Consider the following 16465-nt stretch of genomic DNA (forward strand, 5'->3'; position numbering starts at 1 on the left):
ATAGTTTTCTATAGTTTTGTAGCCATTTCGTTAAAACATTGTTTTGTGTTTCTATGTGGTGCTTCTGTGTCTCTTTGAGGTTATTTTGTGTGCTGTTGTAGTTGTTTTGAGTGTCTTTCTAGTTTTTCAGCCAAAAAAATCTACTGTTGTACACAGCGATTGTGTGAGCTGCAGTCAAAGACACATACCTCTGCTCTCTGCTGCAGCTCCTCAGTGGGAGACTCTGTTTCCCTGATTACCACTGCTTTTGTCACCAGCATGTCGGGGTGCTGCTGCTTGGCTTCTTGGATTGCCATGGCGAGGGCCTGGGGACATGAAGGAGCACCACATGGGTCATAAACTTCACAAATTAGCTCCCGGTGCATTATGGCCAACTGACCAAGTGCTGTGATATCTCTCTCCTCTCACCTGATGTTGGTCCACATCATCGTCTCCCGTGATTATAATCCTTTTCTCGATTCTGGTTTCAGAGTAGCCTCCTTTCACAGTCTGGATGACACAAAGAGAAGAAAATTCAATAACTCATAACCTTGTTTCATACACTTCAAAAGTCAACTTTGCAGATGACAAAATTTGTTAACGGACACATAATTATCAGAGACATTAGCATTTCTATTTCCATCTTCGTTGTAAAAAACAAATCACTGTCAACTCTCTGGAGCAGTTCTTATCTTTAGAAGCGTCAAGGTCCCTGAGTGTTCATCAGATAATTTCTCAGTAGAGATGGCTATAGTTTGAACAAAATTGAAATAGATTTAATCCTTAATGTTCTGTACTCAGCACCAATAATTAGAGATTATAATCATAGCGAGGTGGTGTTAGTATCGATGAAAAACCTACTAGAGTTTCTAATACCTCAATAAGGAAGGTTCAGAAGTGTACCATGTGTAACAGATGTGGGCTGACCCTATCATTAATGTGTAGCCATGGGAACCGAGAAGATGTTACCTTGGTAACTTGAGTTGTAGTTGCTGAGGTGACACTCTCAGCAGTGATGGTCAGCGGGGAACCAACTGACTCCCTCCCCTGAATGCTGGCTTTCACCTACAGCGTTACAGAGGAGACACACTCACATGAGCAGACACACAAATGCCGACACACAACATGTACTTTTTGTACTTTTTGTACTTCTTCTGGGGTGAATGTCACACATCTGAAACGTGTGTATAGGTATTAGATTCTCTGTCAACCTGATGCCCTGGACAAGTTGATTTATTTTGTTTTTGTTTTTATTTACTTTATTTTAGCCAGTCTGAGAGCTTGGAAACATTTCACTGCATGTTACACTGTAACTGTGTATGTGACAAATAAAGCAATCTTGAAATATTGGAATCCACCTTGGAGCCGGGCTTTGATACATGCAGGGATGTAAAATGACATGTATGAGATCAGTAATGAGCAAGATCATCTGTGGTTGGGTATGAAGAGGTTATAACAGGCCAGGGTAGAGGAAGGAGCATCTGAGTGAGACATTAGACATTTTCCTCACCCTCACCACATTTATTTTACTGTCCATGATGCAAATCTTTTTTTTTTTTTTTTTTAATTAATTCTTGATTCCTTAAGGCTCAATTTCTGGAGTTTTGCAACATGGGACTTATTGATAAAAAGCTCACCAGTCAACAGGGAAATATTCCTATTGATTACTCATACAAATGATCCCACCCACAATCTCTGTTCTATAAAACTAATGAACTATCATGAATACAAATCCCAGTATCATGGCCCACACTCATACTACAGATATGTTCCTCTCTTCTCATTTGGTTTTGCACTTTTATATTCAGCCCACAGCATTGGGTATATACGGTACACTATATCACTCGTAGGTCAAGGCAAAGAAAGAAGACAAGGGACAGCACAATGGTGGAAGTTTCTTATTCTGCCACCACACACACAAACACAAGCACACTGATGTATTTCCTCTATAAAAATACTTACAGGGGAGCCATTTTCTTTAAGAGCGACATGAGCCTCCCGTGGGCTGACAGCTTCACAATTCTGAGGGAGAGAGACAAACGGTGATGAGATCTGTGAGCAGACTCTCAGGTAATAAGAGTATATACATTATTGCATTCAAAGTATCCATTAGCTGATCATTTAAAGACATTACTTTGAGGGACTCACAAGAGAGGGACAAAAAGATGGTTAGAAATTAATGAAGAAGAGGCTAAGACCTAACAAATTACAAAACAAATTGGATCCTATATTGTCCAATATGCACCCTTTCCTTTCTGTCTGTTTCTTCAGGCTTTGTTTCCAGGGGAATTCCTGCTCTTAAAATCTCAGAACCCCCAGTTTGTAGCACAGGTTTCCTGCTATAAACATAGTATATCCCTGAGCTGCTGGCTCACTGACTGGCTTTCTCTGGTTTCCCCACAACACAAGTCTATGGGTCACAAAAAACACAAGAAACAAATCTCTGGGCAAGATATAAAAGTCTTTCCTTCTTGTTTTACATTTGGAATAAAACACTGACAAAGTTATGGCATGTTCCTGCCTACACCCCCCCCCCCCCCTCCAATGCCTGCCTGCCGGTCTCTCTCTCTCTCTCTCTCTCTCTCTCTCTCTCTCTCAACCCAACCGGTCGAGGCAGATGGCCGCCCCCCCTGAGCCTGGTTCTGCTCGAGGTTTCTGCCTCTTAAAGGAAGTTTTTCCTTGCCACTGTTGCCAAGTGCTTGCTCATCGGGGGATCTGTTGGGTCTCTTTAAATAAATTTATAAAGAATTCTAGACCTGCTCTATATGTAAAGTGCCTTGATGTAACTTTGTTATGATTTGGCGCTATACAAATAAATCTGATTAGATTTTTTTGATTTATGGAGTGGTTGTTAAGTCAATGTGTGACTCAGCAGTTATATGCCCAGATCCATCTGAAGTTGGGTTATCAGGAAATTGTTTCACAGCTTAAGCGTCATATCCCTCAAAAGATTTTGGGGGTTAAAATCAAGCTAAAACACATTGGCTGCTGAATTTTGTATGATCAGTTCATTATAACTGATGTTAAACAGATCAATTTCGGCCAGTGTTTCAGTAAGTAATGCTGCTATATAGCAACTAAATTTATCTATACTCAGTGATATATATTTGATTCATGTCCACCTTCATAAGTCAGACCTAGTAAAGCTACTGTACTTGCATTTCATCTAAGATATTCAATATACCTTTATTCAATGGTGAGGCCTTTAATGGTGAGACTATGTATAAAATCTTGCTCTGGCTTTTAAAAGTTAGTGATAATTTACCGCATTGACTTGTGAGTGCATATTGACCAAACATTTCTCAGCCATTAGAAACAATCGAGATAAGAGCCTACGTACACCTGATGAATTGTTTAGCAGACTAAATTGCTTTTACTCCACTTTGGTGGCCAACGTCAGCCACATTCAAAGCTCCTCAGTGCTGTGCAGGCAGGAGGCAGAGAGCAGCAGTCAGGCCTTTTAACCTGTAGGTGAGAACCTCAACAGACAGGACATGTCTCCCTCTGCTGGACCGGCAACGTTGGTGCTGGGCATCCGTGTCTGGACATGACGTCACCCTTCATTTGCTACACACACGTGACTGCACCCCATGCTGACATTTTTGAAAATTTGACTCAACACTGATCTGTCACTTCAAGGCGGCATATCTACACCACTGTCTGCTTTCATCCACACCATTAGCTGAATGGCAAAAGAGCCCGACAATGATTACATTTTAATAAGGCACCTGTGGGACTGCCTGCCAGCACTCAAATCTTCGCCTCTGGACATGAATAGGATTCGCACCTGCTTTCATCATCCTCATTAATACACTGTCAATACTTTAATTACTCGGTAATGATGCTATTATAGCATTTCTGTCAGGGGAATATGGCCTTCATGGAAGTTAAGCCTAAAGAAAAATGCTTCATCCCCTAATGAAGAGTAGCTCCAGAGCGCTGCAAAAAAGAGTAAGACTTCATTGGAAGTTTCATTCATCTGGTGGAAAAGATCCTATGGTGAGTACTTCCCCCTCCTACTAGTACTACAAGTTAATATTTAAAATGAAATAGGAAATAGTATAGGAAATAGGACACAGAAAAAATGGGAAATGTTAAATCCAGTGGACAAACTGGGTACAAAAATTATACAAGTAGGCTAATAACACATTTATACAGTATATGTGTGTTATATGGAGCTCCAGCCAACAGCTGCTTGACTTAGTTTAGCATAAGATGTGGAAAAAAGTTGGAAACTGCTTGCCTGTCTCTGTCGAGCATGTTATATCTGTTGTATTTGTTAAATCTATTGGAAAGAGTTAAGTGACTGACTAACAAACAATATAGACCCCTGTCACCTCCCTTGGGGAAGAAATGGTGAAATGCACAAGCTGGCAGAAAACCACAGGCTCCTTCACAAAAAGCCACGCTTGCGGATTCCCTGTCAAAAGTCTTTATACTAAGCTAATTGTAGCATTGAACTAAACATGAGAGTTATATAGATCTTCTCCTCTAGTACACCCACAACTTCACAACAAAGGCTGGAACTATCAATTATTTTTCATTGTCAGTAACTCACAGCAAGAAATCAAATAAAAATCTTCTCAAAAAAAAAAAAAAAACAACTTTACTATTTTATCTATAGTCAGTAAAGTAAGTAAAGCACAATGTTATAATGCTGAGAAATGAGTTTAATGATGCCCATTGACTGAGTGAGTGATGAGTATCATGATGCATGTCGTTGACGGAGATTAAGGGCGTACTCACACTTGGCCCAGTTGATCCATACCTTTCCAGAGCATGCTTAACACTGCACCCCAGTCCCCCACGGGCCTGCGCTCATATTGCATGATTGGTAGTGTGTCAATATGTTATCATGTCTTAATACGCGCCATATGATGACAATGACTTTTCTGCCCTTGTGTTTTATTTTCAAGAAGTTCTGGTCACACACTCCACATACACGCTTGCGCATAATGTCTATGTATTTTACTATGTATATACTACTCAAACACCCTGGACCTTGAGATGTCAAACATGCTTGCACCCTAAATGGACAAAAGGCAAAGGACTGGTCATTTATTCTTCTTGTTGGTTTACCTGTGGTGAGACATTCATGATGTTGGGGAGGACCTCTGATCCATTGGTGTGCGTCTCTGTCTTGGTGTCGGCCCTCTTCAGCATGTGGGCCATGCTCACAGCACTGGCTTCTTTCCTTGCCACAGGAGGCTGTTTGAAACACAAACAGCAGAGTTTAAGTCAAACAGCAAGAAATTTCTTCACCCATGACGTCTTTGGGAAAATTACAGGCACCACAACTTTGAGTAGAAAACCTCTGGATGGTGTTAAATTCAAAGAATAAATGGTAAATACAGATTTTATCAAATTTTTGGTGCTGATGATAAGATGCAAACGATAATGAAAGGGAATATAAACAAAGCACTGATACAATTGAAAAACGTAAAAATAGGTGAAAGTCACAAACTGATGCATCAACTTATATCACACAAAAGAAAATCAAACATGGGCAAAATGCAACTGAAGTCAAACAATAGGAAATGGTCAAATCCAACAAAGCGGGATGAATCCAGTGGGTGATGCTGATGAAGGTTGAGTGCATTCAGCTGTCTACCTCATGGAGTGTCCCTTCCTCAGGAAGTTTCTCCTCTATGGGAGACTTGTCCCGTGAGCCCATCAGACGGGCAGAATAGAACCTTGAGGTCTCCTCAAAGTCTTCCCGGCCCACCTCGGGTTGCCGCTCCCTCTCCCCGAGCTCCAACATGCCTTTAGAGAATTCCTCCACGCCAGAGTGGAGATCAGTGATGATGGTGAAGTCCACCTCAGCCTCCAAGCTTGACGTGGAGCTCACTGTCATACTAGAGCACTTGCGCTCGATGCCCAGATGGGTCTCCCTCATGCAGGACACGGTGTCCTGCTCCTGCTCCTCCTCGGATGCTATGCTGGGCTGAGGCCTCCTGTCCCCAAGTTCCTTCTGGGGCAGGCACAGAGACAGGGTCACAAAGATTTAACCGTAGCTGAATGGATGATGAAGATGACATGGAATGGGATGAAGCCTCATCCTGAGGTTTAAAGGCGGTGCGTTTGCTGGGATTCATGGAACATCCAAAATCAAAGTCACTCTGCTCGATACAACTTAGTCTGCTTATGCAGTAGATAATTAAAGAGCATGCAGTCCTGTTTTAAAGGATAATAATCCAAAAATAGTTAGAGGATTATTGAATTACAATGTAGCTGCTGAGAAATGCAATCAATTACCAATCATACCAATTACAAGCAGACCACAGTACAAACCACATTGTCCCAGCAACAATCAAGCACCTGGGAGTCTGTTTTCAAGTCACACATTTAATTCAAACTCATCATAGTGATGGATGGGGGAAGCTGAGTAGCCAGTAACAAGTAACACACTTCATCCTGTATATAGATATGCAGACTTAACCTGTGAGAGGTGCAGAGAGGGGGCAAGAGATGATGGGTAGAGGAAATGAAAGTGAGTTTAGAAACATAAATAACCTTGAAATCAGCGAATGGCTCTTCATAAATGGCAGGAGTAGAGACTGGCTCCTGCAGGGGGGAAGCAGAGGAGAGAGCAGAGAGAGCATCTGAAGGTTAGAACCACCCGAAGTGTAGAGTGGATTAACAAGCCACCATGCAGAGTGAGATCCCCACAGCAGAGCTTGACTGGGGCCTGGAAATATAAGTTTATTTGGAGCACTTTCCAGACCTGAACTGGGATCCTGCTGTGGTGCTCAGTGTGAATCAAAATCGATATTTTTGAAAAAATTGCCACAAAGTAGCTAACAAATCAGCACTCCTTTAATAATTGCCACCCAAACTTTAGCTGAAGGACTGAGCCACGTCCAATCAGAGGCCACTAGGGTTTGATGAGATCCAGTCAGGTCGCATGGAGTCAGCCCCAAATTTCGCTCAAGCACTACTCTCTAGTAACTTAGCACACAAGAATACAGTTTAAAGGGCAGCAAATAGGTGCCCTTACTGCAGCAAAACAACACATATAGCCTGGTTCATTTGTTAGAGTTAGCAGAGGCAAGACAAGAGAATCATGCAGTTTGTATGATGAGCAGGTTTTCAGCAGAGCAGCAGCCACTCTCTGAGCGACAACACACACCTTGAATTTCAACAGGAGTGTATTCAAATAGTGTATAATGTCAATAGTTGAATGTCCAATGAAAGGTGCACGGGCGCATTTCAAAGCCTGTCAGAATGACTGCGAGTGGGTCCACATGTTCGGAGGAGCACCTATTATTTTCCCATACTCCCCCAGCTCTATCAGATCTTGATATGATTGTCATTTGCCAGCGAGGTACATTCGCACGCCAAGAGCTGCACAACAACCCCTCTCCTCATGCCTGTTTAATCCAATAAATGCGAGAGCTCGACTCATATGAAAAGGTGAGAAATGATGAAAGCTGTCATGTCTATTCACTTCAAATTCCTTCAATTCCAGTGCCAGGACACGTGCAAGCTCCTAATGATACCAACAGTGAAATGAAAGCAGCAAATCTGACTGTGTCAGGCACTGAGCTGTGGTGTCTCGCTGCTCGCCGCCAGCTGGGGTTTCACAGTTGGTGGGACCAAGTGTTTTTACTAAATAGAAAAGCGGTGCTTAGCTCTCTATCTGGGTGTGGTCGTAGGGAATATTGTGCCTGGTCTCTGATTTATGATCAGCAATCTGAAGGATCAAGAGATATTTGTGAATTCTGAAGATGTCAGTTTCTCGATCAATAATTTGCCAACCAATTTTCTATACTCCATTTACCTCTAATTTTGGGAGATAATCACTGTCTGTAACAAATTAATGGATGACAGTACATTTCACACCATCCTCCTCATATGAGTGAGTCAATTTGAAACATTAATATACAATATATTGTTTGTTTTGCGTTTCCAGTTTGGAAATGGCATGGAGACGTGCAAAACTCATCACAGCGCCGATAATGTGCGAGCCTTTGTTATCCTTTCCACACTGACAGAAAGCAACATGAGTTCAAAGGCAATTTGTGGCTTGCAAGTCAGAAAAGTGAAGACAAACCAACAACCAGTACACCAGACATTGATTTTTGCCTTTCACAGCCAGTGGTGAGCTGTACAGATTTGCCAGACAGCGTGAGGGCAATGTGAGGGGAGGAATTGACTTGAATGTGAGGAATGTCCAGACTTTTTTTTTTTTTTTTTTTTTAAGATTTTCTTTCTTTCTTTTTTTTTTTTTTTGCCATGAGACAGAGCTGAAGTACCGCTCCGCCTGCTCTTCACACAGGCACCAAAAGGTAAGATGGATGGAGTGTTTCAAGTCACTGAAAAGGGAGAAAAAAAGAAAAATGGCGTGCGAGTCTGTCTCAAGCTCATGCGATGCTTTACTTCCAATGACTGAATAGCAGATGCCAAGCAGAGTTACCGAGTGTCTCTTCTTGGCTGCGTCCAGGCTGCCAGCATTTCGGCTGTTCCGCAGTATTAGTCCAGACTCCCTGGCCTTCTGCGTCTTCACTGGAGGGGCTGGAGGAACCATTTTGGGAAGTGCTGAAATCTTTGAGCCGAATGAATGACTCTCTGTAGGTCCTCTAGCAGACTGGTAGCTATCGTCAGGCTGCTCTGTTTTAGCATTTCCCTCCGAATCTGGTGGAAAAGCTGAATGGAATGTGGAAACATCCATCCAGTTGAGGTCTGAAGATCCTTCCGGAGAGCCCACAGACCAGCGGTATTCTCTTTTGATGGCCCAGGTGGGTTCCTCCTGTCCTGTCCTGTCCCTTTCATCCTTATACGCTAAACTCTTTGAGCGCTCTGGCTTGAGTGGAACAATCCTGGTGATCTCTGACTGGTAGCTGCTGCCTGACAGTCGGTGGAGAGACGTCCTCTGACCTCTTTCGCCAATGAAACCTTCAATATCCTCTGACCCAGAACTACTGATCTTCCTCTCGTGTGTCCTTACCTGTCGCAGTTTTACCTCTGCTAGCTCTTTGTTGTCAATAAGGCCCTTCCCTCGCACCTTCATCACACACTCTACTTTAACACCTGCTAATGAACTATCATGTTCGATCTTTCCGGGTCCGTTCACTGAGCTTAGATCAATATCTGCCATTCCAACCTGACTTGCTTTTCTCTTCCCCTGCTCTGTACCTTGACTGGAGACCTCCCTGCTCTCCCCTATCAAGCTTTCCTCCTGTTTGCTGTCTTTACAAGCTCTGACGGACTGATCCGTTCCTGATCCCTTATCATCTTTCACCACCACTGGGGATGAATCGCAATGATTTCCCGTTTGAAGCATTTTCTCTGGACTAATGTCTGAATCCGAGCCTTCATTTTCTTCTTCAGTAGAATCGCTCTCTCCTTTCCTGTAGATGAGCTCTGCTGGCATTCCCAGGTTCAAGCTCTGAGGTCTCCTCTTTTTCCTTTGTTTAGAAACTATGCGTTCCTTTATCTGGCGGGAGCCTGGGGCTACTTCTTTGTTTGCCTCGGGGTCTGAGGCATGAGATGGTTTACTTTGAGATTTGTCTTGAACTGTGTCTGCATTCTCAGATAACGGAATTACAAAATGACTTCTGTTAGTTGGCCAAGAATCAGAGCACATATCTGTCTCACAGGAAGATTTCCTTGATGGAAATTCATCAATATGGCTTTTCATTTCTTTTCTGTCATACCCTGTTACCTCTTTATGTATCATCTTGGTATTATCTATTTCTTTTTCCAGCTCCTTTTTCTCCCATGAGAAGTCAGATGAGAGCAATTTGTTCTTTTCTTCTGCCTTCCAGTCATGGTCTTCTTGATAAGTGTCTTGTTTTTCAATCAATACCCATTCCTCAGAGCCCTACATGTTGGTATAGATTAAACACAGTTAGACATGCCACGGACAGCAGCAGCAGATAATGAAATCTACGTAATAATTGCAATCACAGAAACGGGAATAAAATGTATATCTTGTACACAGAGCTGTTTTGGTAGACATGCAATTGCATTAACGAAGTAAATGTCGTTGTGTGTTGTTTTAAAAAATAATATACATGTGAGTAGACAGAATGTTTCGCCAAACCAAAAACACTATAGAAAGAAAAGAAGAGAGAGAGATTTGCAACCTCAGGTGAAGTCACCAGAGTCTTCTGGACGAAACCCTCAACAGACAGGCTGTTAACAGGGTCTTTCCCCACCGCTCGGCCCACCAACTGGCCGACACGAGGCCGAGGAGCGGGTTTAAAAGAGAAGGGAGAACAGTTGTTAGACGTCAGGCTGGAAATGAGGGAGGAAATTAGTAAGATGCAAAACTTCATGCAAAAGGCAGAAAATGGGAAAGCCAGAAGATATCAGTCCGTACAAATCTTAACATCGTAACGCTGCAAAATCTTTTTAAATAAACTTAAAGCCGGAAACCTTCAATCCTCTGTACCTGACAGCAACCAAATCAGCAGGCATCTGCAACGCAACTATTTTTTTCTTTGTTTCGTTTTGCTTTGCTTTTTTCTCTAAATCCTTTGGAAACAGTCAGGAGAACCAGGACTTTGCCAGCCCTGCACTGTCAGTCTAGGTGAAGGCTAAATTTATTTATTGAGCGCATTTAAAATGACAGCAGTCGACCAAGTGCTGTATAAAGGTTAAAAACATAATCAAAAACAGTAAATAGATGCAAGAAAAGAAAATGACAGCTTACAGAACATTACAGCAAAGTTAGTTCTCAGACTGGATGAAACGGCAGGGAGAAAAAGGGAGGATTTAAACATCTTTAGGGTCTGGGAGGATCTAATATATAGGGGGAGACTATCCCAGAGACCAGAGACTAGGGGCAGCCGTCACAAAGGCCCTGTCACTTCTAGACTTTAGCTCTGTTTTGGGCACCACCAACAGCTGTTGGTCAGAGGACCTTAAAGCTCTTGTTGGGGTGTGGGGATGGAGAAGCTCAGAGATATAAGTCCATTTCGGGCTTTAAAAACAATTAAAATAAGTTTAAAATCAATATGGAAGCCAGTGGAGAGAAGCCAAGACTGGTGCGATGTGGTCTCACTATTTTACTGCCTGTGAGGAGACGAGCTGCAGCGTTTTGAACAAGCTGTAGGCGGCTAAGAGAGGAGTTGCAATAATCGAGTCTCGAAGGGATGAAGGCATGTATCACCATCTCTAGGTCTGTTACAGAGAGATAGGGCTTGATCTTAGCGAGGAGATGCAGTTGGAAGAAGCTTGTTTTGACCACAGCACTGATCTGTTAGTCGAACTTAAAGTGGCTATCGAAAAACACCCCAAGATTTTTGACAGAGGAACAGATGTTGGAACTCAGGACATCGATAAAGGAGACTGAGGAAGTGTGTCCTCCAAAAAGGATAATCTCCTTTGGACTTTCATGGCAGGTAGATCTGGATGTTCTCCACAAGATAATGGTAGGCGATACCACGTTTTCTAAGAACACAACCTAGAAGCAGCAGGAGGAAGAGCACTGGGCCTAGGATGGAAGCTTGAGGGAATCTGCAGGTCAGTGGGGCCACAGCAGAGGAAAAGTGACCTAACTGAAAGCTGAAAAGCTCTGGTCAGTCAGATAGGAGTTAAACCAGCAGTAACCGGCAGTAACTAAAGACGTTACAGCAGAGTGCCATGGTCGACTGTATCAAGTCAAATAGCAGCAGGACAGCAGCTAAAATCCAATTGTTCAAAAGTCTCAGCAGGGCAGTTTCAGCACTATGTGTAGGTTTGAAGCCGGACTAAAACTTGCCATGGATGATGTGCAGAGCTGAAAACAACTGCAGCTGGGTATGAAGAAGTCTCTCTAAAAACTTTGATAAAAAGGGAAGCTGAAATATGGGCCTAAGATTAGAAAGAATGGAGGGGTCAAGATTTTCTCTTCTTAATTAAATGTTTCACCACAGCATGTTTAAGGGCTATAGGGATGCAGCCTGAGCCGAAGCTGGTGTTGAGCAGCAGCAGACGCCGGCACCAGCAGAATCAAAGACTTCTCTGAAGAGGCGAGGGGGGATGCTGTCAGTGGGGCAGTTTGTAGGCCACATATGCTTAATTACATCAAAAAGTGAAGAGAGGCTCCAACAGGCTCCAATAATGCTGAACAGACGCAGACAGCGTTTGACATTCTACGGGCATAATGGGATCATCCCAGGCAGCAGATGAGAGATTGACTGAAGATGATTCAGGCACTGACAAAGACGTGAACGGTCCTATCAGACACTATGATCTGTGCGCTGCGACTTCAACAGCCTCATTACCGAAGAAATCAAAAATAAACAGTGACCGAAGCTCAAGAGCTCAAGCTCAAGCTCAAGAAAAACTATGTCACAGCAGGGCAATGAAGGAAGAAAAAAAAAAGGAAAAAAAGAAAGATCATTATTTCCCAAGTGCCTCACATTGAGTAAATCTTAAAAAAAAAAAAAAAAAACTTCTTGAAACTAATCTCATCAAGATGTTTCCTCCTGTGCTGCTTGTCAATCATCCTCAAGTACCTCGGAGATAATATCAGAATTAATCTGCTGCACCAGAGACAGGCAGATGTGCACTTCATTATACATGCTGCAGCTTCCCATGTTTGTTTCTTTGAGTGGGGATGTCTTTGCGCAGGAGGCACCTGTTTGAATTGCTTCTTGTGGAGTTACTACCTTGTCCAAATGCGCTCATTTCCTCTGTTTTTACAGTCGCAGCAGTGCAACATGACTTCAGGCTTAAAATATTCAGAGATGATGATAAAAGCTTACAGCAAACCTTGTGACAGAAATAAGCTAATTCACCTTCAGTAAAAGAGCAAAAAGAGAAATTCCAGACAGGCATGTCAATGTCCTTTAATGCACTGTCAAGCAGCAAAGGTTTCTGGATTTGAGATACTGACTGTAGTGGAGCTTTAAATCTATAGTCCCCCACTTCAGCCCTCCACACTCAGCCCCAACTCACAGCCTTTTTCTCCGGTGTGCCAGTTGGGGAGGTTCCAGAGAGACGCTTCTCGCGGTTCATCAGCTTGCTGTTGGGCTCCCTCAGGGCTCTCTTCAGCTCGTTGATGCTGGCTTGGTGTTTCAGCAAGACATCCTGAGACTTATCCAGGAACTGCAGGCGGTGGATGAAAACAGAAAAGTGTGTGCATCAGCAGAACATCAACATCTGGTCAATCAACGAATCACACATTCTCTGACGCACAATTGAACAGGAAGTGAGATGATACTACACTGAGGGATGGCTCTGAACTGCTCACACCAGTGATGCACAATTTGTTTCCGCCGTCAACAGTGTGTACTGTATGTATAAATCAGCCAGCTGCCATCCGTGTGTGTGCAATCGCCTCGCTGAATTTTACACAATTCAGAGAGGTGATTACTTGCCAGTGACTAGTTTAAATACATGAACATGAATGATTCAATAAAAGTTTTTTGTTTCTGGTAAAATGTAAATGACAACAGCCTGACATTAAAATTTTGAATGTCGCTCTTATATCTGAACATCAACTGTTTAAAAACTCATAATAACGTTTGGCTGCTGCCCAAAATAAATAAATCATAATGAGATCAACATCCAAAGAAAGTCTCATTCATGCCTGGTGAAAAATGAGCGTCAGGCTTAGTAAATTATGTAGCTGAAGTAATTAATATTTCCCGCATAAGTGATATATTATTTGACCCACTTGCATGCTAATTCTGATGAAGAGGGCACAGATAAATCACAATCCGCACATCTCTGATTTACACTTCCAGAGATGATACTAGTTGAAAATAAATATATTACTAAATATGAAAGAAGCAAATGGACCATGGAAATGCAGTATATTTAGCGGTTTATTTGCTTCTTTTTGCAATTTGACAGGCAGTGGTAGAAAGTAATTAAATACATCCACTCTACTGTATTTATCTGACTGATGTATTTGCAGAAAAGACTCAGTTTTGGCTTGTTACTTGTTACTGCAAACAGGTTAGCTTGTTGGCTCCTGGTATTTTCCCCTCTAGGCTTCTCAGATATTTTCTGTTAAGTATGTTTTTGTGATGCAAAGTTATATAGTATAAATATGTAATCAAATAATAATAATCCAGTATTTCACAAAAGAACAAATCAAATATTACTATGTGTTGTTATATTTGCTGTGTCTAACCCTCCAGATTTATCAGTGACCCTCCAAAGGGGCAGGAACCACTGATCCATTCACAATATGAAAATTAGTTTTAACTGGCTTCGCCTCAACTAACTCTAACAGTTACATGCAGCTTAAACACTGATGGATCTACACATAAAATTTGCAGTGTTACATGTAAGTAAAATGGCATAAAACCCCCTTAACAATGCAATTCGAATCAAATGAAGTATTCCTCCTAAATATTAAAAAAATATTCTTAAAAGTGCAAAGTTTAAGCTCATAAAAAATATATGAAGTTATTTTCAAGAGTTTAATAATCAATTTCAAATCAAATTGAAAGAATTGATACGTTCTGGCCTCTTAAAGCTAGTGACAAGAGCAACCTTATAATGTTCTTTTATGAACACCCTTTGTTAATATGAACCCATACAAAAGATAAATGTGTGAAACATCTAAGTGTAATGTTCAGTTTCCTGTTTTAATCAAACCCCTAACTCTGGCAGTTAAACTAAACATTGCCACTCATTGGCATTTTTCGACATCAAGTGGTACTTGGAAGTCCGCTAAATGTTCATCAGAGGCAAACAGATTCAGATTCACACTGAGCATAATGTTGCTATCACAGTTAACTTTGATACTTTAAAAACATTTTTCAGGTACTTTCACTTGTAATTGGTTATCCTGCCACCACAGGAGGGAGCAGAATATTGCAGAGTAGTGAAGAGCATGCAATGATATAGTACTTTATAGGAAAGCAGGAGAGGGGCGCTTATCTACAATGGCGACATTTCACTGGAGACTTTCAAAGCCAAACTTTAAAGTACTCTGTGCTCGAAGCAGCCAGATGTTTGAAATTCTTATGGCGTTCAAAAAGAAATGTAAGCGTATCCCTCGATCCAAGGCAGGAGAATCTCAATGTGTAAAAAACCTCTGAAGACTACAGGTGCAGGGAAAGAACGGCACACACGATAAATATCGGAAGACAGGAACCTGTACCTCCTGTTTGTGCCGAGGAGTGGCCTCCTGGTCCAACTGAGAAGGCTGAGTTGGGGCAGGAGAATGGGCGCGCATGAGAGGGGTCAAAGGTGAAGAGCGCAGGGTCAGAGAGAGCGGAACAAGGTGAGATGCAGAGACAGGATGGTAGAAGATAAGTCAGTGAGGGAGGCAGGCAGACAGACTGTAGGGCTACATTTGATAGCATGCAAAGATGACTTCAAAATACATACACTAGACATTTTTGGACTTGACTAAGGATATGACATGCAAATATACTATCAAAATAAAAGTCCAGGCATCCATATTTCTCAGGCTTTTCGGTATTTTATTATGTAATAATAGGTCCAGTGCAATGCAGCACAGGCTTTTCAATGATACATGAGCTACCTGCCACAAACCCAGAAGACAGACAGACACACAGACAGACACACAGACCAGCCAAATCACCAAATACCTCCTGTTTATTGCCAACTGGTGACCCAGCCTCCTCCTTTTCGCAGCAAGAGTAAAAAAAATAAATAAGTAAATTAAAAATTAAAAGCATGTTAGCAACCGAGGACTAGGCTTGAGTTTGCGTCTCTCAGCATAATGACGGAGGGTTAAAAACTGTAAAGCTGTTAGCTGGATTTATGAGCAGTGCAGTGTAAGCATATAAGCCTGAGTGAATAGGAGTGAAAGGAGAAGAGTTAGTAAATGCTAAATCCACCAAAGCCACCGCAGCGTTATGCCCCTGTTGGATAATCTTCAATTGTCCTGAGACTCTTACACTGCACCTATTTACATTAGTTCCCCCTGCAATGCTAGATTTACTTCTAAGAAGGTCAGAGATGTCTTCAAGTTGGCTGAAATACATCTAAACTTTCTGTAAATTTTGTTACCTTGAACACAATGCAAATTCATAAAAAATCCCTCTTCTTAAATACCATGATCTCCTTCTTTCTGCTTGGAGAGACACTGCCATGATCGTCTCTGTCCTGCTCGGACTCCTGCTCCGGCTCTTGGTCCCTGTCCTCCTCATCCTGTTCCAAGCTTGGCTCCAGCTCAGTTTCCTGCTCGTCCACAGAGGGGCTGCGGAGGCGACGCTGTTCACTTATGCTGCGGTGGGAGAGGCCATCGTGGTTCTCACACATGGCTGAGACGGGCCGCGAGAACTCTGAATCATAATGAAAAACAACATCAGACGGGTTCATCTGCTGTGGCTTCTTGGAGTAATGGTTGCAAATTTTGGGGAACACAATCACTGTTAGCTTAGTGTAGATACATGAGGTGGTGTGAAGCTCCAGCCCAAATACAAAAACCAAACAAAAAAACCTATGTGCAGAGCTACTTTTTTGTGCCTTGTGACTTCCCTCACTAAGGTATTGTCCAATACAGAAGTGTTGATTGGTTTTGGATGGCTTGTTCACACGACATGTGAAATAATAAGCCTTGGTAGTG

General features: G+C 42.3%; 1 protein-coding gene across 1 annotated transcript in view; it reads right to left on the bottom strand.

The window, feature by feature from the left end:
- The window catches only part of LOC115043253 (band 4.1-like protein 1), a 76011-nt gene that overhangs the window by 2996 nt on the left and 56550 nt on the right, over positions 1-16465 (bottom strand). Inside the window, exons 12-18 of the mRNA XM_029501551.1 lie at positions 15952-16181; positions 12868-13017; positions 5059-5187; positions 1942-2001; positions 949-1044; positions 409-489; positions 189-305 (exon numbers count right to left, since the gene is read on the bottom strand). Of these exons, the coding sequence (XP_029357411.1) occupies positions 189-305; positions 409-489; positions 949-1044; positions 1942-2001; positions 5059-5187; positions 12868-13017; positions 15952-16181 (863 nt within the window). The remainder of the gene's footprint in view (positions 1-188; positions 306-408; positions 490-948; positions 1045-1941; positions 2002-5058; positions 5188-12867; positions 13018-15951; positions 16182-16465) is intronic.

Source organism: Echeneis naucrates, chromosome 5 (assembly GCF_900963305.1).
Source record: "Echeneis naucrates chromosome 5, fEcheNa1.1, whole genome shotgun sequence".
NCBI lineage: Eukaryota > Metazoa > Chordata > Actinopteri > Carangiformes > Echeneidae > Echeneis > Echeneis naucrates.